Source organism: Emys orbicularis, chromosome 3 (assembly GCF_028017835.1).
Source record: "Emys orbicularis isolate rEmyOrb1 chromosome 3, rEmyOrb1.hap1, whole genome shotgun sequence".
NCBI classification, from domain to species: Eukaryota; Metazoa; Chordata; order Testudines; family Emydidae; genus Emys; species Emys orbicularis.
The window spans coordinates 58,108,340-58,129,265 of record NC_088685.1 but is presented as its reverse complement, the minus strand read 5'-3'; the positions used below and the strand labels follow the sequence as shown (position 1 = coordinate 58,129,265).

Sequence of the window (20,926 nt, the reverse complement as noted above, 5' to 3'; positions counted from 1 at the left end):
GGAATTATGCCAGAAGAGAATTTGAACCATACAGTCATGGGTGCATCTGAACAAAGCAACCCATTTTAAAATCTGTCTCAATCTAGATGTACTTGCTAGGAACTCTATTCAAACCAAATTTCATTTTCACTGTAGGTTCTCTGAAGGCATCCACACTTCAGCTTCTCTAATACCCATTTGCATTCTAAAGTAAAAAGAAAAATTCTTCTGCATGTCTCTTTTGAAGTCCGAGAGTCCAAGATTTGGCAACGATCCCCTGATAGCTGTGGATAAAGAAATTCTGTCTCCCCTAGCTCATACTGTATATAACCACTTAGCTGAGCACAATCCAAGAGAACCACTAACAACCCGCTGATAGGATAGAGCTTTATTTTCCACCATCCCCACCGATTTACTCTGTGGTCCTTGATTACAACTACCTGTGCTCTGCTAACAGTATTTGCAGTTTCTAGCACGATAGTTTCAAGTGAGATTAGTGAGCTGAAGGTCCCTTCTGGTCTTAAACTCTATGAAACTATAAAACTTGTCATGTAACCCTACATGTATCCCAGGGAATGAATGAGGCTAATACTCAGATGATCTGGCTTCATCTGTTTCAGATAATCCAGAGGGGATCTTGGGGAGAAAAAAAGCCTCTTTTCATTAGCCCTGCAAGACTGAACATTTTATTCATTGTTGTTGACCGTTTGCTAAATGATCCACTTCTTAAATGTCTGTAGGATTCATTTCACTTCATTCTATTTTGTTTTCTAGTGATAGCGTCTGCCATGGTAAGAGTCACACAAAGTGTTTGTAAACGGTATCCAGTTATGCTCCATGATGCCATTCCAAAGTGATTTTCACATGTTTCCAAGCCGTCTTGTGCCATCCAACTAGTCTTTTTGCATTCTAATCTGTCCCTGTACAGATATCCTTTTTTGGCACGTACTGTTAGTGTAATGAGGTCATCAAGGAAATACATGTTGCCCGGGTACCACTTGCTGAGTTTTAAAGGTTGCCTCATTGACCCTATCATTGTCTAGTACCTACACTCTAAAGTAAAAGGTCTTTACATTGCAAGCAGGGATAATGCCTGCTTACCAGATTAATTTGAGTGTAGACAACTCGGAGACCACATATTATATGGTTATAACTATTTGTTGAAGGATGTGCCATCACTAATTTAGTTCCAAGCTAAAAATAAAGCCAAACCCCCAACAACTGGCTATCTTGGATTTATGCACCTGAAGTTAAGTGAATGAGCCAGTTCTGAACTAGATTATCATTCAGTGATAGGAAATGCCTTTATTGGCCAGATATGATAAATTTCCAGACAGTCTGAATCCAGCAATATGGTGCACAAGGGTAGAGAGGATATCATAACAAAATCTTCATCTCCCCCTTTGGCTCCACAGAAGCAATTCAAGCGAGCTTGAATGTCCTGGGTGTGCTTTGTAAGCATAGGTCAGCTGGGTGTGGAAACCTATGCCATGACTTTCTGAAGTGAACAGTAACATTTCGTATGAACAGAGTTCCCCAGCACCCTACCTAAGAAAATAAACTTCAGTGTGAGCATGTGAATTTAAAAACTCTACAACTGTAATTCACTCTGTAATAAGATGAATAAAACCAGTATTAACAAGACTGAAAAATCTGTACTGTCTTAAGATCATCAAGTTGTAAGAAAATAAATTTTGTTTGAAGAGAAAAGCTCATAAGAACTATTTGGGCCTGTTGCATCTCTAAACCAGAGAAACAGTAAAAGTATAACACATGGAATGAACTCACAAAATCATATCAAAACTCCAACACGGCAATTAATGTAGTAAAAGGCTCGATCTAAGTGCTCTATAAAATGTCTATATATTGTACAGTATATATATGGACAAAATGCACTAAGTATTATGAAGATTAAATTGATTCATAAAGGGAAATAAGGTATAAACATGAACCAAAGTGTCTCTGGAGGGATGTTTATTTCCCACTGGCACGCTGTCGAGCCTGAGATACGTGATAGTAACAATCTGCTGGGTTGCACCTTCCGCTCGGCCCTGAAGGCCCCTGGGGACCTGGTGATCCTGGAGTGCCTGGGAGGCCTGGCACACCAGTGGCTGATAAAATAAAGATCGCAATTAGCATAGACATCATCACTGTGCATATGATGAGCCTCTTGGTATCCTCAAAAGCCTGCTCCTTCGCACCAACTAAACAGCAAGAGGCATGGAGTCTGATTCTGACCTCAAACCAAAGAAAATCAGGGGTTACCTTATGAAAATCAATGGAATTACACTGGTATAAAACTGGTGTGAGATCAGAATCACGTCCAAAGACTGCATACAACGATAAAGCTAGAGACATTTACCTGAAGGGCCAGGTGGACCAGGATTACCTGGGAGTCCAATACCAGGCTCACCTCTTTCCCCCTTCTGTCCTCTGTAACCTACAAAGGATAAAAAGATAAAAAGAATAAGAGTGCCCAGTAATTATAACAATCTTTTTTCTAGGCACCTTACTGACACAAAACTACCAAAACAAACATGTGAAAACTGATGCCCATTTTTTCTGAGGCTGGTAATCCAGCTATTGTACTATTTACCTTCCTTTTATTACACATGAGAAGATTTCTACCAGTAACTGATGGATCCTGAGACAGAAGAGTATCAATGGATCAATTGGCCTCACCCTTTCCAAAGATTTTCTGCTACTTTGGTAAAGACTCCAGGATAAAAAAACTGAACGTATATCCTGCTTCAATATTAACCACAGGGTGAAATGATATATGGTACCAAACAAAAACTTAGATGTAGTAGAAAAAGTAAAAAACCTGCCTATGATGTATCTAAAGAAAGATTATGGGACTTGACAGTCTGTTTAACTAACCTAATTCGCTACAATGTGCTCATTGTAGTGAATAGAATAGAATGCCAGAGGATAGCTTATATACCAAGGTAATCAACTTTCTGACCACTGGTAGCTCAACATCTCCCAGGAGCTACTGCATCTAATTTTTTATCATTTGTATTATGCGTGTATTTTAGATTGTAAGATTTTTGGGCGGGGCCTACATCCTTCTGAGGGTTTGTAAAGTACTATGCACAGCTATGCCACTATATAAATGGGGGGCGGGGGAGGAGCCCTTTAGTTATAGCGTACATCTACAGCTGTCTTCACTTTTAATACAGTGTTGTTAGAGCCTGTGAAGATTATAGGTTCCAGCATGCAACGGACTAGTGCTCACATGCTCAATAACTATGCATGGCACATTTGGATTTGCGCTCTGCACAGGCCACTACTCTGTACTGAAAATGAGTGGCTACGTTTGTTCAATTGTATGCAAACAAATTCAGCCCCCAGCTGCATGAGAATTAGGTTCAGCCCTCCTGTTTCTTGGCAAGTTGTCAAGTTGTCTCAGCTGGGAAAACTCTGGATGTCCTTAGAATAGCAGTACAAGGGTCACTGAAATAATAATATTCCTTACAATTTCCCTCATAGTCAAAAAATAGGCCTGTGACTTTTACATTAAAGCAAAATGACTGATGGGAAATAAATATAATTTAAGAGGAATAACAAATCTGATACCAACACTTAACTTTTATAGGGAGTTTTGGGAGGCCCATTCCTCCTCGTCCATGCAAGAGTAAAAGTGGGTGGGGTGGTGACATACACTGAGAATTAATGCTCCATCCCTGGTTAAATATAGAATTGCAACAGAGAAGATTAAATTTGCTGTGGATAAGGTACCAATATATTTCCAGTGTCTTACTATGTCAAGTAAGCTGCTCCTTTGTGGAGCAGCTGTCCCCCGATGAGAGGAAAATTAGAAGAGAAGGGTTGTGAGGTGACCAATGAGCACTGAGTCAATTGTTATCTGAACAATAAAGGGACTGGCAACTGTATGGCTGAAGTAGCCGGTTAGCAGTACTACATGGCAACACTACTTCATGTGACAACTCAAGAAGAAAATGGGAGGACATATAACTATTGTGGGCACCAAATGAAACTATACAATAGAATGGTATGCAGATTCATACAATTTTTCTATTAAACACAAGATCATCTTAAATTTCAACAGAAAACCTATTATCAATTGCCATCATCCTTTGTCTCAGAATAAAGCAGCAATTGGTAATTTAGTCTCCTCTCTCAACATCCCAACATTCCCCTTCAACACTGAAATGATAATTGGAGTACATAAAATCCCAAACAGTAGAATATGCATGCAATGTGACATACACAAAACAGGCAGGTATCTAAAAAGAAAACAAGCAATTGAATAATTCAGAGAGAAAAAAAGCTCTCTTTACATCAGCCGTGCATTCTGGTAGCCGAGCCCCATTAAACAGAACTGTCTAAGACATCCACACACAACTGTGAAACCCCCAATAGGAAAGGTGAAGGAGCTTATATTCAGTAATGGATCTTGAATTTGTTTTTAAATTGCCATGATTAACAGTATTTGTGACTACATAAGTTAGCTGGCTATGGAAGTTTTGTGCAATTCATTGCAGTTGCTACTGTTTGTGAAGGTCAATCACATAATTAAGAAGCTGATTACATTGCCTATTTATTATACCTCTATGCGTCTTATTTTTACAATTAGTAGTTAGAGTACAGTTTATCAGAACAAACCCAGCTAATTATACTTTAACAAAACAGTGCTACCATTAATCATTTATGTTTTGTATTTCTATATGCATGGGGCACAAAGAAATCACATTTGAAATACATCATGTTTACAATCTCTATAGCGTATCATGTGTACATAATAACGTGGTCAGAAAGGGACTGAGGCAGATTGACAAATTCTGTAAACATTACTGAATTTCAAGTCAATAATAAAAAAAACCTCAAAACCAATAATATATACAGCAGTCCACCTAGGCACATTGTATGAGTGAAAATAGTATAAACAATGGCTAACTGTGTTTGAGTACATATACAAATGAGTATTTTGTACATATTGGCATAGTAAGTTTCAATGATACCAACATTTAATAAAACATTTCTCAGGTAACTTTTCTAAAAATAATGCTTTATTTTACAGTGTGTGAACAATAAGAAAAACATGTAAGTATATTATTGGAGCACCTTTCTGAAACAATCCAGTATTTAACTCTTGCAATAAAACAGTCGATTTTATATGAGGTATATTTTACGCAGAAGTAGGTCCCATGATTACACTTCTGGAGGATAATATTACAATCTACCTGAGCAAATTTTTAACAAACTCATATGAGGCACAGAGGAATATAACTATCCACCTAAGCAAGGTTTTAGGTTCATTACAAAAAACCCAGGCACAGATACGATGCTGTGTATTTTCTGTTGGCAGAGTTACAATTTCAGTAACAGGTTTTAATTTAATTCAAAACGCTCACAAAGGCAACAGTTTCCCTAAAGCCTTTTAATTGTGTTCTGGAAGTTTTATTTTGTTGTAATTCTTAAAACAACAAATACCCAGAAGATTTAGGTCCACCAGTATAATATGTGGATAGTTTTGGTAAACACTGAGTAGTGTGCAGAAAATATATACTAAAATGGTAGAGTGCTGTTTTCTTCTCATAGACTGATTTGACTGGAATTTTACATACAGTTTCAATATAGTGCTAACTGCCAATATCATCATCATTAATAGTCTGTCAGCAGCATCACTACTCTAATCCAATAGTATATATTCAGGAGAGCACAATTACATGCCTGAGCATTTTGGAGGAGAAAAGTCACTGAGTTATTTAATTCAGAAAAGCTTCAACAAGATTTTTTGTATGCAGTCCTGAGTCTCTTCTCCCCACACTGATACTCATGGGAGCTACAAGAGTAGTGTCTAGAGAAATATGAGGCTCTTTAGCATACATGAGAAGGGAAAGGACAACAATGCCAAAATATCTGATGCATTTTACTGTGTAAATAATCTAGATATTAAAGAACTCTTAAATACAAGAGACCATACCATAAACAGTTGAAGAACAAAATTCTCCTGTCTGAGCTCCCCTGGATATTTTGTGTGTAGGGCCAGTTCAGCCAAATCTGTGGCTGCAAGGATCATGTTTACTGCTTACACTCTGGTGTAATATGATATATGAAAAACAAACTGCTTCATACAGAAAGATCTCTGCCCTTCCCTTCTTGCTCTGTTACACCTGTGCAAACTCACTTAAATCAATGGAGTTGATTAAGTCCGTTACTATAACTTTGAACACAATATAGACTCACATGAATGCTACTGCTGCAAATAACTTGTAAATCAACTGCATATATTTGTGTATGATATTTGTTTCCTTTAAGACTCCGCTTATAGTATAGTAAAGTCCACGGGGTACCAACGGCTCTCATTAAGCTGGCGTTTTACATTTCACTGGTAACACTGCCTTATGGTATGGTATGTTACAATATTCGTACTGTATACTTACTTTTAAAAAATGAAAAAGAAATGTAAAAAAGTCTCACTCACTATTACATAAAGCCTAACAGCTTCACTGCTAGTTCTGTATTTTTTGTTGATATTATACCACTTCACTCCAATCCTAATGTAACATCATGATTATTTGTATCTGATACATTTTGTCTGATGCACCTACCAATGAGGTTAACATCAGTTTTTCCTTGCATTGTAGGAACATTGTCAAGGCTTGCAGGGAACAATTCTGGGCTTCATTAAAATTTTATGAATCTGCTCCCAATGTTCTAGTGATCTCTTAAGTATGAATGTTTTTTTTTTTTTTTTAATTTGAGCACTGAAGCACTTATGCACTGGCAACCTTTACTCTTCTCAAAAAACAATGGCAGAACTACAGTTTAAAATAACCAATCCAGTGTACATTATCTCTCTGGTATACCAGGTGTGCACATGAACATACCCTGCTGAACCTAGACACACATGCACATAACATGCTATCTTGCTGAGACTAGACATACATGTATGTTACATGCTTCCCTGAAGAGTCTGTCTACTACATTTTTAATTGTCTCTGATTGTTCAGTATTTTAAATTTTGTTGCCTGCACTCAAGAATGAAATGAACAGGCATAGCAGGGAAGGGCATCTAATGCTTGTGTGTCCTCTTTGGTTTCTCACTACTGATGTAGGGGTAGGTAGGTCAAACTTTTGCTTTTTCTTTAAAGTGCAATTTTATATCAACACGTCTATTTTTTATGCATCAGAGGTGGGAATGCCTCTCATTTAGCTCAAGTCTTGTTATTTTATAAACAGTGTACTGAAATGAAGGGTAAAGTATGTGGGAATCCTGTGTCAATGGGGCACTACTTTTACTTAAGAATAAAGCACCAAAAATAAGCTTAATTTTTCTATAAGTATAGCTACCATCTTCACTTCTTGAAACTCACTAACGTGAAGTAATTCATATTACAGTTTGCTACTTCTGAGAGTATCCACCATGTACAAACTCATTGAACAATCCAACAGTGGCATTAAAGTTGACCATTTACAGTGATCTGAATACTTAGATAATTAACAAGTCACTGTTGCAAAACTCTAATCCCTTTTATTGCCTTCCTGGAGCCTTTATTCTTGTTTGTTCTTCTTATTCTGAGCTCATCACATTTTTCAAGCTTCAATCAAGGGTTTGCTCTTATCAGTGTTAATAGTCTTTACTCTTCTTTTAGCTCTCCACTCCACACATCTTCAGATTTGCTTTCATGTTCTTCATTCCAGTCTGACTTGCTCTGACTCCAGAGCAGACCAAACTAACAAAAGATAATAATAAAGAACTACCTATACATATACTGAAAATTATATACTATCCCCAAATCATTTATATATATTTTATAAATTCTTCTGCCATTCTTTTCCTATTAATTTCCCATGCTAGTGTGGTTTGTGATGAAGTACAGGAGAATCCAATTATAATGAACTCAGTTTCTGTGAAACTACATCGATGGTGAAGGACGGTACAGTAGAATCAAAGTCCCAAATTGTTTCAGTGCACTGCACTGTGCAATTTGCAGTTTTGAATATAGTGAAAATCCAATTGACTTCACTGTAAGAGAGATACATTATATGGGGAATATTCTTTCCCTCAGTCTTTTCTCATCAGTGTTGTCTCTGGATCAGAGCTGCAAGAACTCAGACTTAGAGCTCAAATCTTTGCTTCTCAGGAGATAACCTGCTTGCTAGAAATGTGTATCAGATATGTTAAGATCTACAATTGAGCACTGGTATAGTTTTTTTTCCATGTGAATGTGTTTTGGACCAAATCACTTCTATAGCAGGTTTAGATAAGCTATCTGTCAGTATCTAAACTTTATCATTTATTAGAATAAAATGCATTGATTAGGCATTTTTAATAAGGAAATACCACACATTTGCTATGGGTTAATTTATAGATTTACTCTGGAAATGCAGTAGTATGGTTTTAAAAGTTAATCATTAGGAAGCTAGATACGTAGTGCTAATTTAACTATCATTAGCAAGTATATGAAGACTAAAAGCACAATACCTGTGAACATTTTATTAGAAACCCTACCTTGAGGTCCAGGTTCTCCTGGTGGCCCTGGTAATCCATCTTTTCCTGGTGGACCTGGTTTCCCATGACCGTGGGAAGCTAACATTGCAGCTGGCAGCTTCAGTTGGGATACAAACTGAGCCATCCTCTCTTCATTAACAAAGGACATAGAAAAGAAAATGTGTAAGAGGTTTGGTAGCACAACATATGAAAATCACTAAAACTCCAGCCTCGATTTCCAGACTAATCCAGAACTAGTTACCAGAAGTGATTTTAGCTAATCCTTTAAACAGATAATACCTTGATCTTACAAGGTGTTGGATACTCCTGTAAGCACTGAGAACCTTCAACCCCTTTGACATTAATGGCAAGAGTGCTTACACCTCCCAGGGTTGAGCACTTAATGAATAAGCACTAACACTAATACTATTTACAGTTCCCACCATCTCCTGGTGATAGAAGTATACAGATACATGGCTATAGAACAGTATATAACCTGAATGAAATTCACTCCTGTGCAGAGAGTCCACGCAAGATCTATAATTCCACTTAAGGTACAAAAACAGGGCTTAAGTTAGACTTAAATTCTACACATCCTTGTACTGGCTGACCTCTGCACTGGGGTGAATTTCCCTCTATGGTTACCTTGCTGACCTGATGGAGTGTCTGAAGGTGTCAAACCTAAAAGTGATCACAGTTAAAAGTAGAGCCAAGTCAAAGTTGTCAGACACTTGACTTGTCAGGGAGGATGCAAGTAACCCATTTCCCAGTGTGTGGAGAATGAGGAAATGCTGACTTCATTAATGAAGAAAAACCATGTGGGTTCCACTAAGTCTTGCTGGCTCACTGCCTCTGAGATACAGGAATTGGAAGTGGCATATTCAGGATTTAGCTTTTGGGCTAGTTGTTGGAGTGGCAAAGAAACTGCTTACGGTGGTTGGGCAATTTCCTAATTACAACCATGTCTGCTGCAGAGATTTTCAATTTAAAATATTAATATTACATGAGAACCAGACCAATGGTCCATCTAGCCCAATTAGGGACAACATAATCCACTTGCGGCTGCCTTATTAACTCTTTAGATGTAGTCAAAGATTGTTACTGTATATTTCGTAATTCATTCTAATGTTGTGGATTCAAAACTTTAACTCAAAGTCAGAACATTTCTGGGCTTGAATTCCATTCATCAGAGAATTTGAATAAAGAGCTGCATGGGCAGAAAATAAAATATTAAAGTGAAAAATGGAGCAGAGAACAGGCAACATACAATTCTATTTTGAAACACAACTGTGGGGTTCCAGGCATATGAATGACTCCAAATCACTGTATTTATGATGCTGGATGTTCTGCATAGAAAAACATATGCACAAATGGCTTTCTATAGCATGCAAGTTCTGCTTTTTTAATATTTCTGTGCAAGAATGACAACACACAAACATAGGGCCTGATCCTGTATCCACTCGAAGTACAGGACTCCCATTCTCATCGGTGGGAGTTCCACTTACAGAGTGACTACAGAAACAGGCTTACACCAATCTTGTAACACACTAAATATTATTCTGCATAAGTTTGGCCCAGTTGTTAGTGCCTGGATTGACATGTTAGAGGGACAGGTTTGATTCCTGAGCTTTGCAGGGCTTTGAAGGCTGCACATTCAACCCTAACTTTGCTCTGCAGTAACCACTATGGCAGAAGGGAAGGAGGGAGCTATATCAAGCCATCATAAACCAAGCAGAGCCAACTGATGGGGGGGGGGGGGGGGAGGGAGGAAGGAGAAGGTACAGGTGGAAAGTAAGTTTCCACTGAGGACTGGGAATAGGAAAATTCTCTCTTAAGGGTATACTAATTTATTCCTCAAACAGGAAAAAACAAACAAACAGGCCTTATTGGTGTTCAACATCCACACCAAAACTAGTGCCAGCTGTGAATACAAACAGCAGAGCATTCACAATTAAGGTCAGAGAAGTTAGTATCAGAGGGGTAGCCGTGTTAGTCTGAATCTGTAAAAAGCAACAGAGGGTCCTGTGGCACCTTTAAGACTAACAGAAGTATTGGGAGCATAAGCTTTCGTGGGTAAGAACCTCACTTCTTCAGACTTGCATCTGAAGACTTGCATCTGAAGAAGTGAGGTTCTTACCCACGAAAGCTTATGCTCCCAATACTTCTGTTAGTCTTAAAGGTGCCACAGGACCCTCTGTTGCTTTTTAGAGAAGTTAGTGTACATGCTAGAGTTGATTGATGTATTTGTTTGACTAATAATCCTTTTTTGGTAAATGAATTGTTCATAAACCAGTCCTGATTTTTTCAAGTGTGTCTGCTATTTGTATATATGTGATGAATAGCTTCTACAAATATTTTTCAAACTATGAGTTGTCATTAACGGTTTGCTTTGACTATTTGGTTATCATCGTTCATGCTGTGAAGAGATCTGCCAAAATGACATGGCATTACTTCTGCTTCCTGACTAGATAACTAACTTTTAAAATAGAACAGCAAATGACTACATTGCAGTAAGAATTAATGGCTGAATAAACTCGCCTAAATTCATGAAACATTCACAATTTGCAAATATTTTGGGAATTCATGACAGAGGCTGAACACTCACAAATAACATAAATTAATTATTGCTTTGAGCCAATATCTCAACTCCTTTTAGGAACGGTTTAATATTTCTTAAGTAAAGAGGAGACATAAATAAGAAAACATGTCAAAGAGTAAAGAGAGTATCAATGTATATTTCAACACCAAGGACTGAAGTTAACATGACAATTCCATCTGAAACACACAGCATGCAGAAAAGCAGTTAACATGCGTAGTAGTTTTCTAAAGAACGGACATTATAACTCTTTAGGCTAACTTATTTATGGAGAAAGGACAATTAAATAGATATTTTGGAATGAGACAACTGTGCAAAAAGTGAAGCTTAAATACATTTCTCGATTATCTCTCATACATATGATATACTATACACATTATTACGGCGGAAGTTTAATGTTAAACTAGCTAACAGTTATAACTAATAGTTAAAACAATTTTAGCTAATACACCTCTACCCCGATATAACGTGGTCCTCGGGAGCCCCAAATCCCTACCGCGTTATAGGTGAAACCCTGTTATATCGGGGTAGCGGCGGCAGGGCTCCAGCAGTGATTTAAAGAGCCTGGGGCTCTGGCCGCGGGGAGCCCGGGCCCTTTAAATCGCCACCCGAGCCCCGCTGCCGGAGACCTGGGGTAGCGACGGCATGGCTCCAGCAGTGATTTAAAGGGCCTGGGGCTCCCCACAGCGGCCAGAGCTCTAAGCCCTTTAGAGCGCCACTGGAGCCCCATTGCCGGAGCCCCGGGGTAGCAGCGGCAGGGCTCCAGCGGTGATTTAAAGAGCTCCGGGCTCTGGCCACTGCGGGGAGCCCGGGCCCTTTAAATCGCCGGACGAGCCTCACTGCCGCAGCTCCGGGGTAGCAGTGGCAGGGGTCCAGCGGTGATTTATAGGGCCCGGGGCTCCTTGCAGCAGCCGGAGCCCCAGGCCCTTTAAAGCGCCGCCCGAGCCTCGCTGCCGGAGCCCCGGGGTTACCGCGCTATATGTGAACCCATGTTATATCGGGTCGCGTTATATCAGGGTAGAGGTGTAGTTAAATTTAATTATTATTTTACATATATTGTCACAGGGTCAGGCCAGATGGCTATAGGAGAGTGATAGAGGCAGATATATTAGCCCCAGATTAAGCAGGTCCCTTTTTCTTGGGTAATGTAACAGGAGTGGTTCCAGAACAATCAGGAACTTGCTGGAACCAATTACGGCAAGCAGCCTAATTAGGACACCTGGAGCCATTTAAGAAACTGGTAGAATCAATTAAGACAGGCAGGCTAATCAGGGCACCTGGTTTAAAAAGGACCTCACTTCAGTCAGTGAGGGGCATGCAAGGAGTGGGAAGTGAGAGGGCGTGCTGCTGGCGGACTGAGGAGTACAAATGCAATCTGGCATCAGGAGAAAGGTCCTGTGGTGAGGATAAAGAAGGTGTTGGGAGGAGGCCATGGGGAAGTAGCCCAGGAAGTTGTAGCTGTCACACAGCTGTTACAGGAAACACTGTAGACAGCTGTGATCCACAGGGCCCTGCGCCCCAAACCTCTGCCCTAGCCCAGAGACCCCCCCCAAACCCATATCCCCCTCCTGCACCCCAAACCTCTGCCCCAGCCCAGAGACCCCCCCAAACCCAGATCCCCCTCCTGTACCCCAAACCTCTGCCCCAGCCCAGAGCCCTCACCCCCCTTTGCACCCTGACCCCCCGCTATAGCACAGATCCCCATCCTGCACCCCAAACACCTCATCCCTGGCCTTACCCTACAGCCCACACCCCCAACTCAGAGCCCGTACCCCCTCCTGCACCCCAACCCCCTGCCTCAATCCGCAGCCCCCTCCCACACTCCAAATCCCTCGGCCCCACCCCCAGGCCAGAGCCTGTACCCTCTTCCACACCCCAACCCCCTGCCTCAACCTGCAGCCCCCTCCTGCACTGTAAAACCCCACATCCCCAGCCCCACCCCAGAGTCTGCACCCCTAGCCAGAGCCCTCACCCCCTCCGGCACCCCAACTCCCTGCCCCAGCGGAGAGCCCCATCCAACACCTTGAACCCCTCATTTCTGGCCCCAACCCGCAGCCTGCACCCCCAGATAGAGCCCTCACTCACTTCCGCACCCCAATCCCCTGCCCCAGCCCAGTGAAGAGTGAGGGAGAGTGAGCCACCGAGGAAGGGGGAATGTAGTAAGCAAGGGGTGGGGCCTTGGGGAAGGGGCAGGGTTAGGGTGTTCGGTTTTGTGCGATTAGAAAGTTGGCAACCCTAACTAGATGGCTGCCTATGACTTTGAGAGTTAATATGAAGGAGACAGACTATCTCACTGGAAGATTTTGCAGGTTATTAGTCTTTGATTAGCAGGTGGCAGTAAATACCCAAACCTTTTAGCTATATAAAACAAGGATGGATATACTGTGGGAGAATAGGCTTTCTGTGTCTCCTTAACAACCTCCAGGCCTCCCATCAAAACCTTTAGTGTGAGTGAGAGAGAATTTCTACAATGCAGAGTTTTGTCACCAAAAGTTATGCTGCTTTAATTAAAGCACTTTAATTAAACCGCTGTTGCATGTCCACACTATGCTCCTTGTGTCGGCAGAGTGCATCCACACTAGCAGCTCTTGCACTGACACAGAGAGCAGTGCACTGTGGGTAGCTATCCCACTGTACAATTGGCCACAGGGTGTTTTGGGAAGGGTTTGCAATGCCTCATGGGGAAGGCACAGCGTCACATGATGCAGGTTTTTCAATCCCATTGTTCCATGGGCATCTTACTAGACTGCCAGCTGCTTTTCAACTGAAGTGGGTGAGGGGGAAGTGTGTGACAGGGAACGTGTGTGTGTGTGGGGGGGAGAGACAGAGACAGTGTGTGTGTTGGGGGAGTGTGAGAGAGAGAGAGGGTTGGAAATGTGTATTGAAGGCATAGGCGGTGCATGAAGTAGCCCCCGGGGCCTGCCCCTTCTGTCCAAGGCCCTGCCCATGCTCTGTCCCTTCCACCCTCCCCGCCAGAGCCCAAAACTCCCCACCCCACGGCTGGAGGAGCCTCAGCCGAACCTCCCCGAGCTGCCAGCTGGCCCACTCTATCCACGCCAGCTGTCCCAACCTCCGGGCCCAGCCAGTCTGAGCACCAGCCCAACCCCGCGGAGCATTGGCAGGGCCATGGCCTGGGTTAATGGAGACTTAGCCTCCACTGGCCTATTATACCCGCCACCCAGGGTTGCGGGAGTATGTGTAGGGGGAGAGTGAGTGTGTCGGCATGCTGTCTCTAAGTGCAGACAGCTGAAGGAAGCTACCAGTCCTGAGGAGGGGGGAGAGGGACATCCCGACATCAGCCCCCACCTCCCTCCCTGACTCTGTACAGCACAGCAGTCTCTCACATGCACACACACATCCACCCCTGCCTGCTGCCTGCCTGCCTCTGTGTTCGTAGTGCGGAAGAGAGAAGCATTCCACATTAATGATTTGCTCTACACAAATGTCTACACTGATGCTTTGTCGCTTTAAGTTTGCCGCAAAAAGCTTTATGCCTCTAGTCAAGGTGGTTTTGTCGCTGAAACTGAAGAGTTTTGTTGCCAAAAGTGGCATTGCAGTGTGTACACCTGCATTTTTCTGTCGCTAAAATCTGCCTTTTGGTGACAAAACTGTGGTGTAGATAAGGCCAGAGAGAGATGCTGACCACTCTGGGATGGGCAATACAGTCTGAGGGAGGGAAAAGAGAACGTAGCCATGTCCCGATCTGCTCCAGAGTCTGAACAGTGACACGGAAAAATCTGAATGCAGCTTTGGCCATGCTCATTGACCTCAGAGTTATGCCGCTACTGCCCAAAACTGATGTAAAATCCTAGCATTCTGAGTTCCTCCCTACCTGCTTTGGGCTAGGTCAGAAATGCTACAGCTATTCATGCTATTTGGTGCTTCTGCTTCCAGCCCTGACTAGAAACAATAAGGATAGATGTGTATAACATGAAAAATAGTTTTGTTTTTTTTAAAGTGAACCTCAACCCAGCTGCAGTTTGGCCTATATTTGCATTTTGGGTTAATCTTTGGGGTAATTATATATTTTTATTTTATCCAAATGAGTTCACCCGTCTTTAACAGTGAACAAACAAGCAGGACAATGGTTCACTACTTAAGAAAAAGGGCCACAGTAAATACAGAATGACTGGAATTGTGCCTTAATGAACTTGATGAACCAATCAAAGCACATAATTGAAAGTCTTCCAATGAGATGTAAAGGAAGTTACATAACACTAACACAATTAAAATTTTTGTGAGAAAAATAAGGAATATAAGGCAAAAAGTACAAGCAATGGGAAACTGAGAAATCAGCAGGATGTAAGAATCTGGAAACACAGAACACAGTTTACATATCCGAGCATAGCAGAATAAGAATAAAAATGTAAATACCATATATCTTCATTTAAAAGCCACCCATAATTACTAACAACCTTCATTTAATAGCTATACCTTTACCATCTAAGACACAAGGGAAAAAATTAAATTTAATAAATGCTACCTTGTTTTTGAAGCTGCTTTTGATTTAAAACTAATGGCAGTTAATGTAATTTAAGAGAAGCTGTGGCTTCATTAACAACGTATATGAACTGTTTTCTTTTAAATCAATACACAGTTAATGGGGAGCTTCTGAATTAGTTGGAAATAAAATTGCACAGTCCTAAACGTTGTCCAGTTAATGCAAGAAGACAATGGAAATTTTACCTCTGTGGGATCAGGCCCTTCACATTCCAACTATTATTTATTATTTTTCAAATTTTAATTTCTATTCTTTTTTTTTTTACTTTTGCTATTACTATTAACATTTTGAACAATCTTTGTTTTTTAATGTTAAGCTGTATTACATGTTCTGGTTAACAGATTTTTGAACATGCAGTAACAGTTATTTGTTTTAATATGATTGTATTAGATTTTCACTTTTATTATACCTAAGTGTAAATAGTCAATCAAGCAGAAAGGATGTTCTTGCACAATTGTTTAGAAAAGGTACACAAAGACTATACGGAAGTAAACATCTAGAACAGAAGATAAGATTTACATTTAGTTGTACAACATTTCATTTCCTTACCTTCAAAAACCCTAAGAACCTCTTGTTTGATGTATTTTTTCATTTCTTCAAATGAAACTGTGTCAGCCTGATGGAAAAACCAACAGGGGACAGACATCAGTAATCTACAAATGTGGAAACAGAACATTCTGAAAGCAACATGTCTGATGCTGCTGAATAGATAAATTTAATCAAGGGATAGTGTAGTTGCATTGAGTATACAAAGGAAAGCACATAAAGCTTTTGCTGGAGATTAAACACTGAGAGAAGTTAAGGTGTTTAATTAGCTGCAAAGGCTGTTTATTGCAGGTACACTATAATATTATGAACAATTACTGATCCCATGAAATATAAGCAGCAACATTTTCAGATTATATCATTAAAATAAGCATGTTTTTGTGTCATATGTTTGAGCACAAATTTGTCACTATCAGATCTGTGAAAAACTTTCTAAAGATGTCCAATAATGTTGTTTTATCATTCTCACCCTTTGTATGTTGCTTGTCTATTTAGATTGTCAACTCTTTGGGGGGAGGGATTGTCTCTTGTTCTATGTTCGTGTAGCAGGTAGCACAATGAGGCGCTAATATTGGTTGGGGACTAGCTACTTTAATACAAAAAATAAATAATAATAACAAAAATAGCATCATCAATGCTGATATGATGAATAACTCAAACCACAGCAGGGTGAAATATCCATTATCTGAATGATTGTGTCTTCCAAGTTAATAAATATTCAGAGCACAAAGGTGTGTGTGTGGAAAAAACAGAAGGCGTGTGAATGAAGAAATGCAGTGTTAGAAAGTATTGAGTGTTATTTTTAGGTACTAATTTCTGGGGAGAGGGTTGGGATGTGTTTCTTTCTTACATACTTTCACTTATATTTTAGGTCTTTATTTTATGAAGCTTCACTTATAAAACTAATTGTATCGAGTAATCATCTATCCAATTTGTCAAAAGCAAAATTTAATTAATTGAACTTAAGCTATTTTCAGTCTAGCAGAGACTATCACAGTTCAGGTATAGAACACTAACAAAAAAAAAGAAAATAAAAAATGATGGCTTGATTGCTTGCACTGATTTTTTTTCATTTGATAACTGAACAATTACACAGCTCAAAGTAACTTTAGTATTTGTGATGAGTTGTACTGGATAAATATGGATTCATTTCTGCTCCCCAGAACGCACAGTGTTTACTTCTCTAGGTTCCCCCAGCAACCAACCAGAGCACTTTATTTTCTTACCGGAAGACCTGGGGAACCTGGGGAACCCTGATGACCTGGTGATCCTGGATAGCCCCTGTCTCCTGGTGGTCCAGCAGGTCCTATAACCCCCTTTTCTCCTGGAAGGCCAGGTTTTCCTCTTTCACCTTGCGGACCTCTGTCCCCTGGAATACCTTGATCTCCCTATTCAAAATAAGAAGCATAGAGAAGATTGTTGTTCTATATTAATCAATCAATGTGAAAACTCAATCAAGAATGTTGGGAAGAAACTTCTTCTCTCCTGAATGACACTGAATGTCCATTTGGAGAGTGAATCATATTTGGAAAATAATTCAGAAGCTGATGCTTTCTTTGAAAAACAAAGGAGACCATATTCTCTTTTCATCTGTTGTAATGTTTACATTCAACGACAAAGAAAATCATAGGTGCTGTAAGTGGGGATGCTGGGGGTGCTGCCGTACCCACTGGCTTGAAGTGGTTTACATCATATACAGAGTTTACAGTTTGGTTGAACAGCTCTCAGCACCCCTACTATACAAATTGTTCCAGCACCCCTGAAGAAAATGTTGATGTACAAGAATGAAATAAAAGACCATGCAGAAAGATTACACCAAGCATTACTGGGTTTCAAAACATGGTCTCTCTCTAAAATAGATGAAAATAAAGTTAAAAGTTCTTGGGTGGTTATGCCTGATCAAGAGTCTAACAGTTTTCTTTCTATCAAATCGATCACACTTTTATGTTCCCCTCTGCCATAGTATCTGAGCACCTCACAATCTTTAATTAATCCTCACAACACTCAATGAGGTAGAAGGACTATCATCTACATTTGATGATGGGGATCTAAGGCCCACAGAGACTGAATGACTTGCCTAAAGTCACATGGGATCAGGCCAAACTATTAAACGACTAGAACCACAGAAAACTTAATCTCTCTCTCTCTCTAAGACTTAAAGCAGACCCTAATACCAGCAGGGGTGGGCAAACTACGGCCCGTGAGCTGTTTTAAGCTGGAACCATGAGCTCCCACCATGACCCCAGGTCGGGGGCTGCACCATGTGACTTGGCCCTGCTCCGGCGCTCCAGCTGGGGTGCCGGGTCGGGGGCCGCACCGCGCAGCTCCCAGAAGCAGCCGCATGGCACTGCTTCCGGGAGCTGCTTGAGGTAAGCGCCGCTCGGAGCCTGCACCCCCTGAGCCCAGGGCCGCCCAGAGGGGGGGGCAAGTGGGGCAATTTGCCCCAGGCCCCGCAGGGGCCCCGCGAGCCCTGGCCAAGAATCCCTTTCCTCACCTGGCAGTGCTCCGAGTCTGCGGCGCTGGCATTTCAGCGGCGGGGGGCCCTTCAGTGCTGCTGAAGACGCGGAGTGACTGAAGGGCCCCCCGCCACCGAAATGCCGCCGCCGGCGCAGAATCGGAGCGCCGCCCGGTGAGTAAAAACTCCCCCACTTTGCCCCAGGCTCCCTGAATCCTCTGGGCGGCCCTGCCTGAGCCTCTCCCCACACCCCAAACCCCTGCCCAAGCTCTGATCCCCCTCCCACTCTCCAAACCCCTCGATCCCAGCATAGAGCACCCTCCTGCACCCCGAATCTCTCATCCCCTTCCCGCACCCCTGCCCCAGCCCTGATCCCCCTCCCGCCCTCTGAATCCCTCGGTCCCAGCCCAGAGCACCCTCTTACACCCCAAACTCCTCAACCCCAGCCCCACCCCAGCGCCCGCACCCCCAACCAGAGCCCTACCCCCTCCCGCACCCCAACCCCAATTTTGTGAGCATTCATGGCCCACCATACAATTTCTATTCCCCAATGTAGCCCTCAGGCCAAAAAGTGCCCACCACTGTTGTAGAGGTTGTAACACATGAAACAGGGTAGAAGGGACACAATATAAATATAAATAGGCTAACAGGAGTTATATTATAAAGAGAAAAAAATAGTTCAATGAAATTTTAAGGGGAGCTGAATACGAATTAGCATTCAGTACGGCAAGTATCTACAAGCTGTGCCCAAATGAGAGCTGCACTGGAATTTGACTTGTGTTCTCAATGGGACATGCCTCCCTATTAGACTGAGTGTAGCAATATGATGCATTGCAGAACTCTGTGGGCTGCATTTGTCCCATAGGCCATATTTTGGCCACTCCTGCTCTAGTGCACACAAAAAGGGAAGGGAAAGAAATATATCATATCAACACAGTTTCTACTGAGTCAGGTGATGATAAATCAATGGGATATTTATGTGCCATTTTCATGATATTGTAATAAGGAATATATAGACTCAATATCCGAGGCACAAATTAGAGAAAAGAAATACAGTAGACATTTGAACAGATTTGGTATTTGACCTTGATGGTAAAATGGTAAGAAATTAAGTGGATATGTTTTTCTGGACTTGGTGTGTTCCACAGTTTCAGTTCATCAAAATAATAGCAGATAGAAGAAGTTGTTTTTAATGATTTACTTCCTTGCAAACAAAACAAATCAAAGGTCAATGTTTCAGCCAGCAACAGCTTTAATCAGGCCTTGTGTGTTCCTGGCTGAGATGTCACTTAATTTGTTTTGTATGAAGGAATTAAATCTTTAAAAATGACTTAATATATTTGTTATTAGTCTGCTGAACCTAAGCAGTGGAACAGAATGCAGCAAGTCCTGTATTTGGACTGCTCATAAACAAATGATGGACCTTAAGGGTCACTGACTCTCCTTGCTGCACCACTTAAAATTAATGTTAAGTTACACAATTGGAAGTGACTAGTACAAAGAATTTATTAATTTTTTTTGGATGAAATCCTGAATGTACAGTAATAAGAGCAAAGTAAACAAGTGTATTAGTTGGATTAATAGGATGCAATACAATGAAGTATTAGTTAACTATACAGAGATTTGAAGCATTACTCACTCACAGTAAAATTGTAACTGTACATTGTAGGAGTAAGCATAGATACTTAAAGACTGCATGATAAAAAGGACACAGAGAAAGGGAAGGATGTACAGCAGGAAGTTAGAGATCTCTTTTTATCAGTCATTTGACCTCCAAATCTCTGATTTCCAGTGAGTTAGAGCTTATTAATCACTATAATTAGAGCTTCACTATAAAGACCCTTGTGATTTGTGATGTTTTACTGAATTAATTGAAATCATAATGAATTTCTGACTGGGGTTTAAATTGTCGTTGGTAAGTGTGCAGACATAATGAACTGTGGAAAGGCTATAACTGCAACAAAAAAACCCCAGTTACCTACCTTTTGTAACTGTTGTTCTTTGAGATGTGTTGCTCATGTCCAGTCCATTCTAGGTGTGTGCGTGCCCACGTGCACGGTTGTCGGAGATTTTTGTCTTAGTGGTACCCGTAGGGCCGGCTGTGGCACTGTCTAGAGTGCCGTGCTCATGCTGTGGTATATCAGGCGCTGCCAGCCCACACCCTCTCAGTTCCTTCTTGCCGACAACTCCGATGGAGAGGCAGGAGGGCAGGAGGGCGGGAAGAACAACAGTTACGAAAGGTAGGTAACCGTTTTTCTTCTTCGAGTGCGTGCTCATGTCGATTCCATTCTAGGTGACTTGCAAGCATGATCAATGGAGGCGGGCTCAGAGTTCACCATCGTGCAGCTTGTAGCACTATACTGCCAAAGCCAGCGTCATCTTGAGGCT

At 41.4% G+C, this 20,926-nt stretch overlaps 1 protein-coding gene across 1 annotated transcript in view; it reads right to left on the bottom strand.

Moving 5' to 3' along the window:
- Positions 1-1,953: 1,953 nt before the first annotated feature.
- The window catches only part of COL19A1 (collagen type XIX alpha 1 chain), a 334,061-nt gene continuing 315,088 nt past the window's right edge, over positions 1,954-20,926 (bottom strand). Inside the window, 5 exon segments of the mRNA XM_065401717.1 lie at positions 1,954-2,090; positions 2,342-2,419; positions 8,462-8,590; positions 16,087-16,153; positions 17,310-17,471. Coding sequence (XP_065257789.1) covers positions 1,954-2,090; positions 2,342-2,419; positions 8,462-8,590; positions 16,087-16,153; positions 17,310-17,471 — 573 coding nt within the window.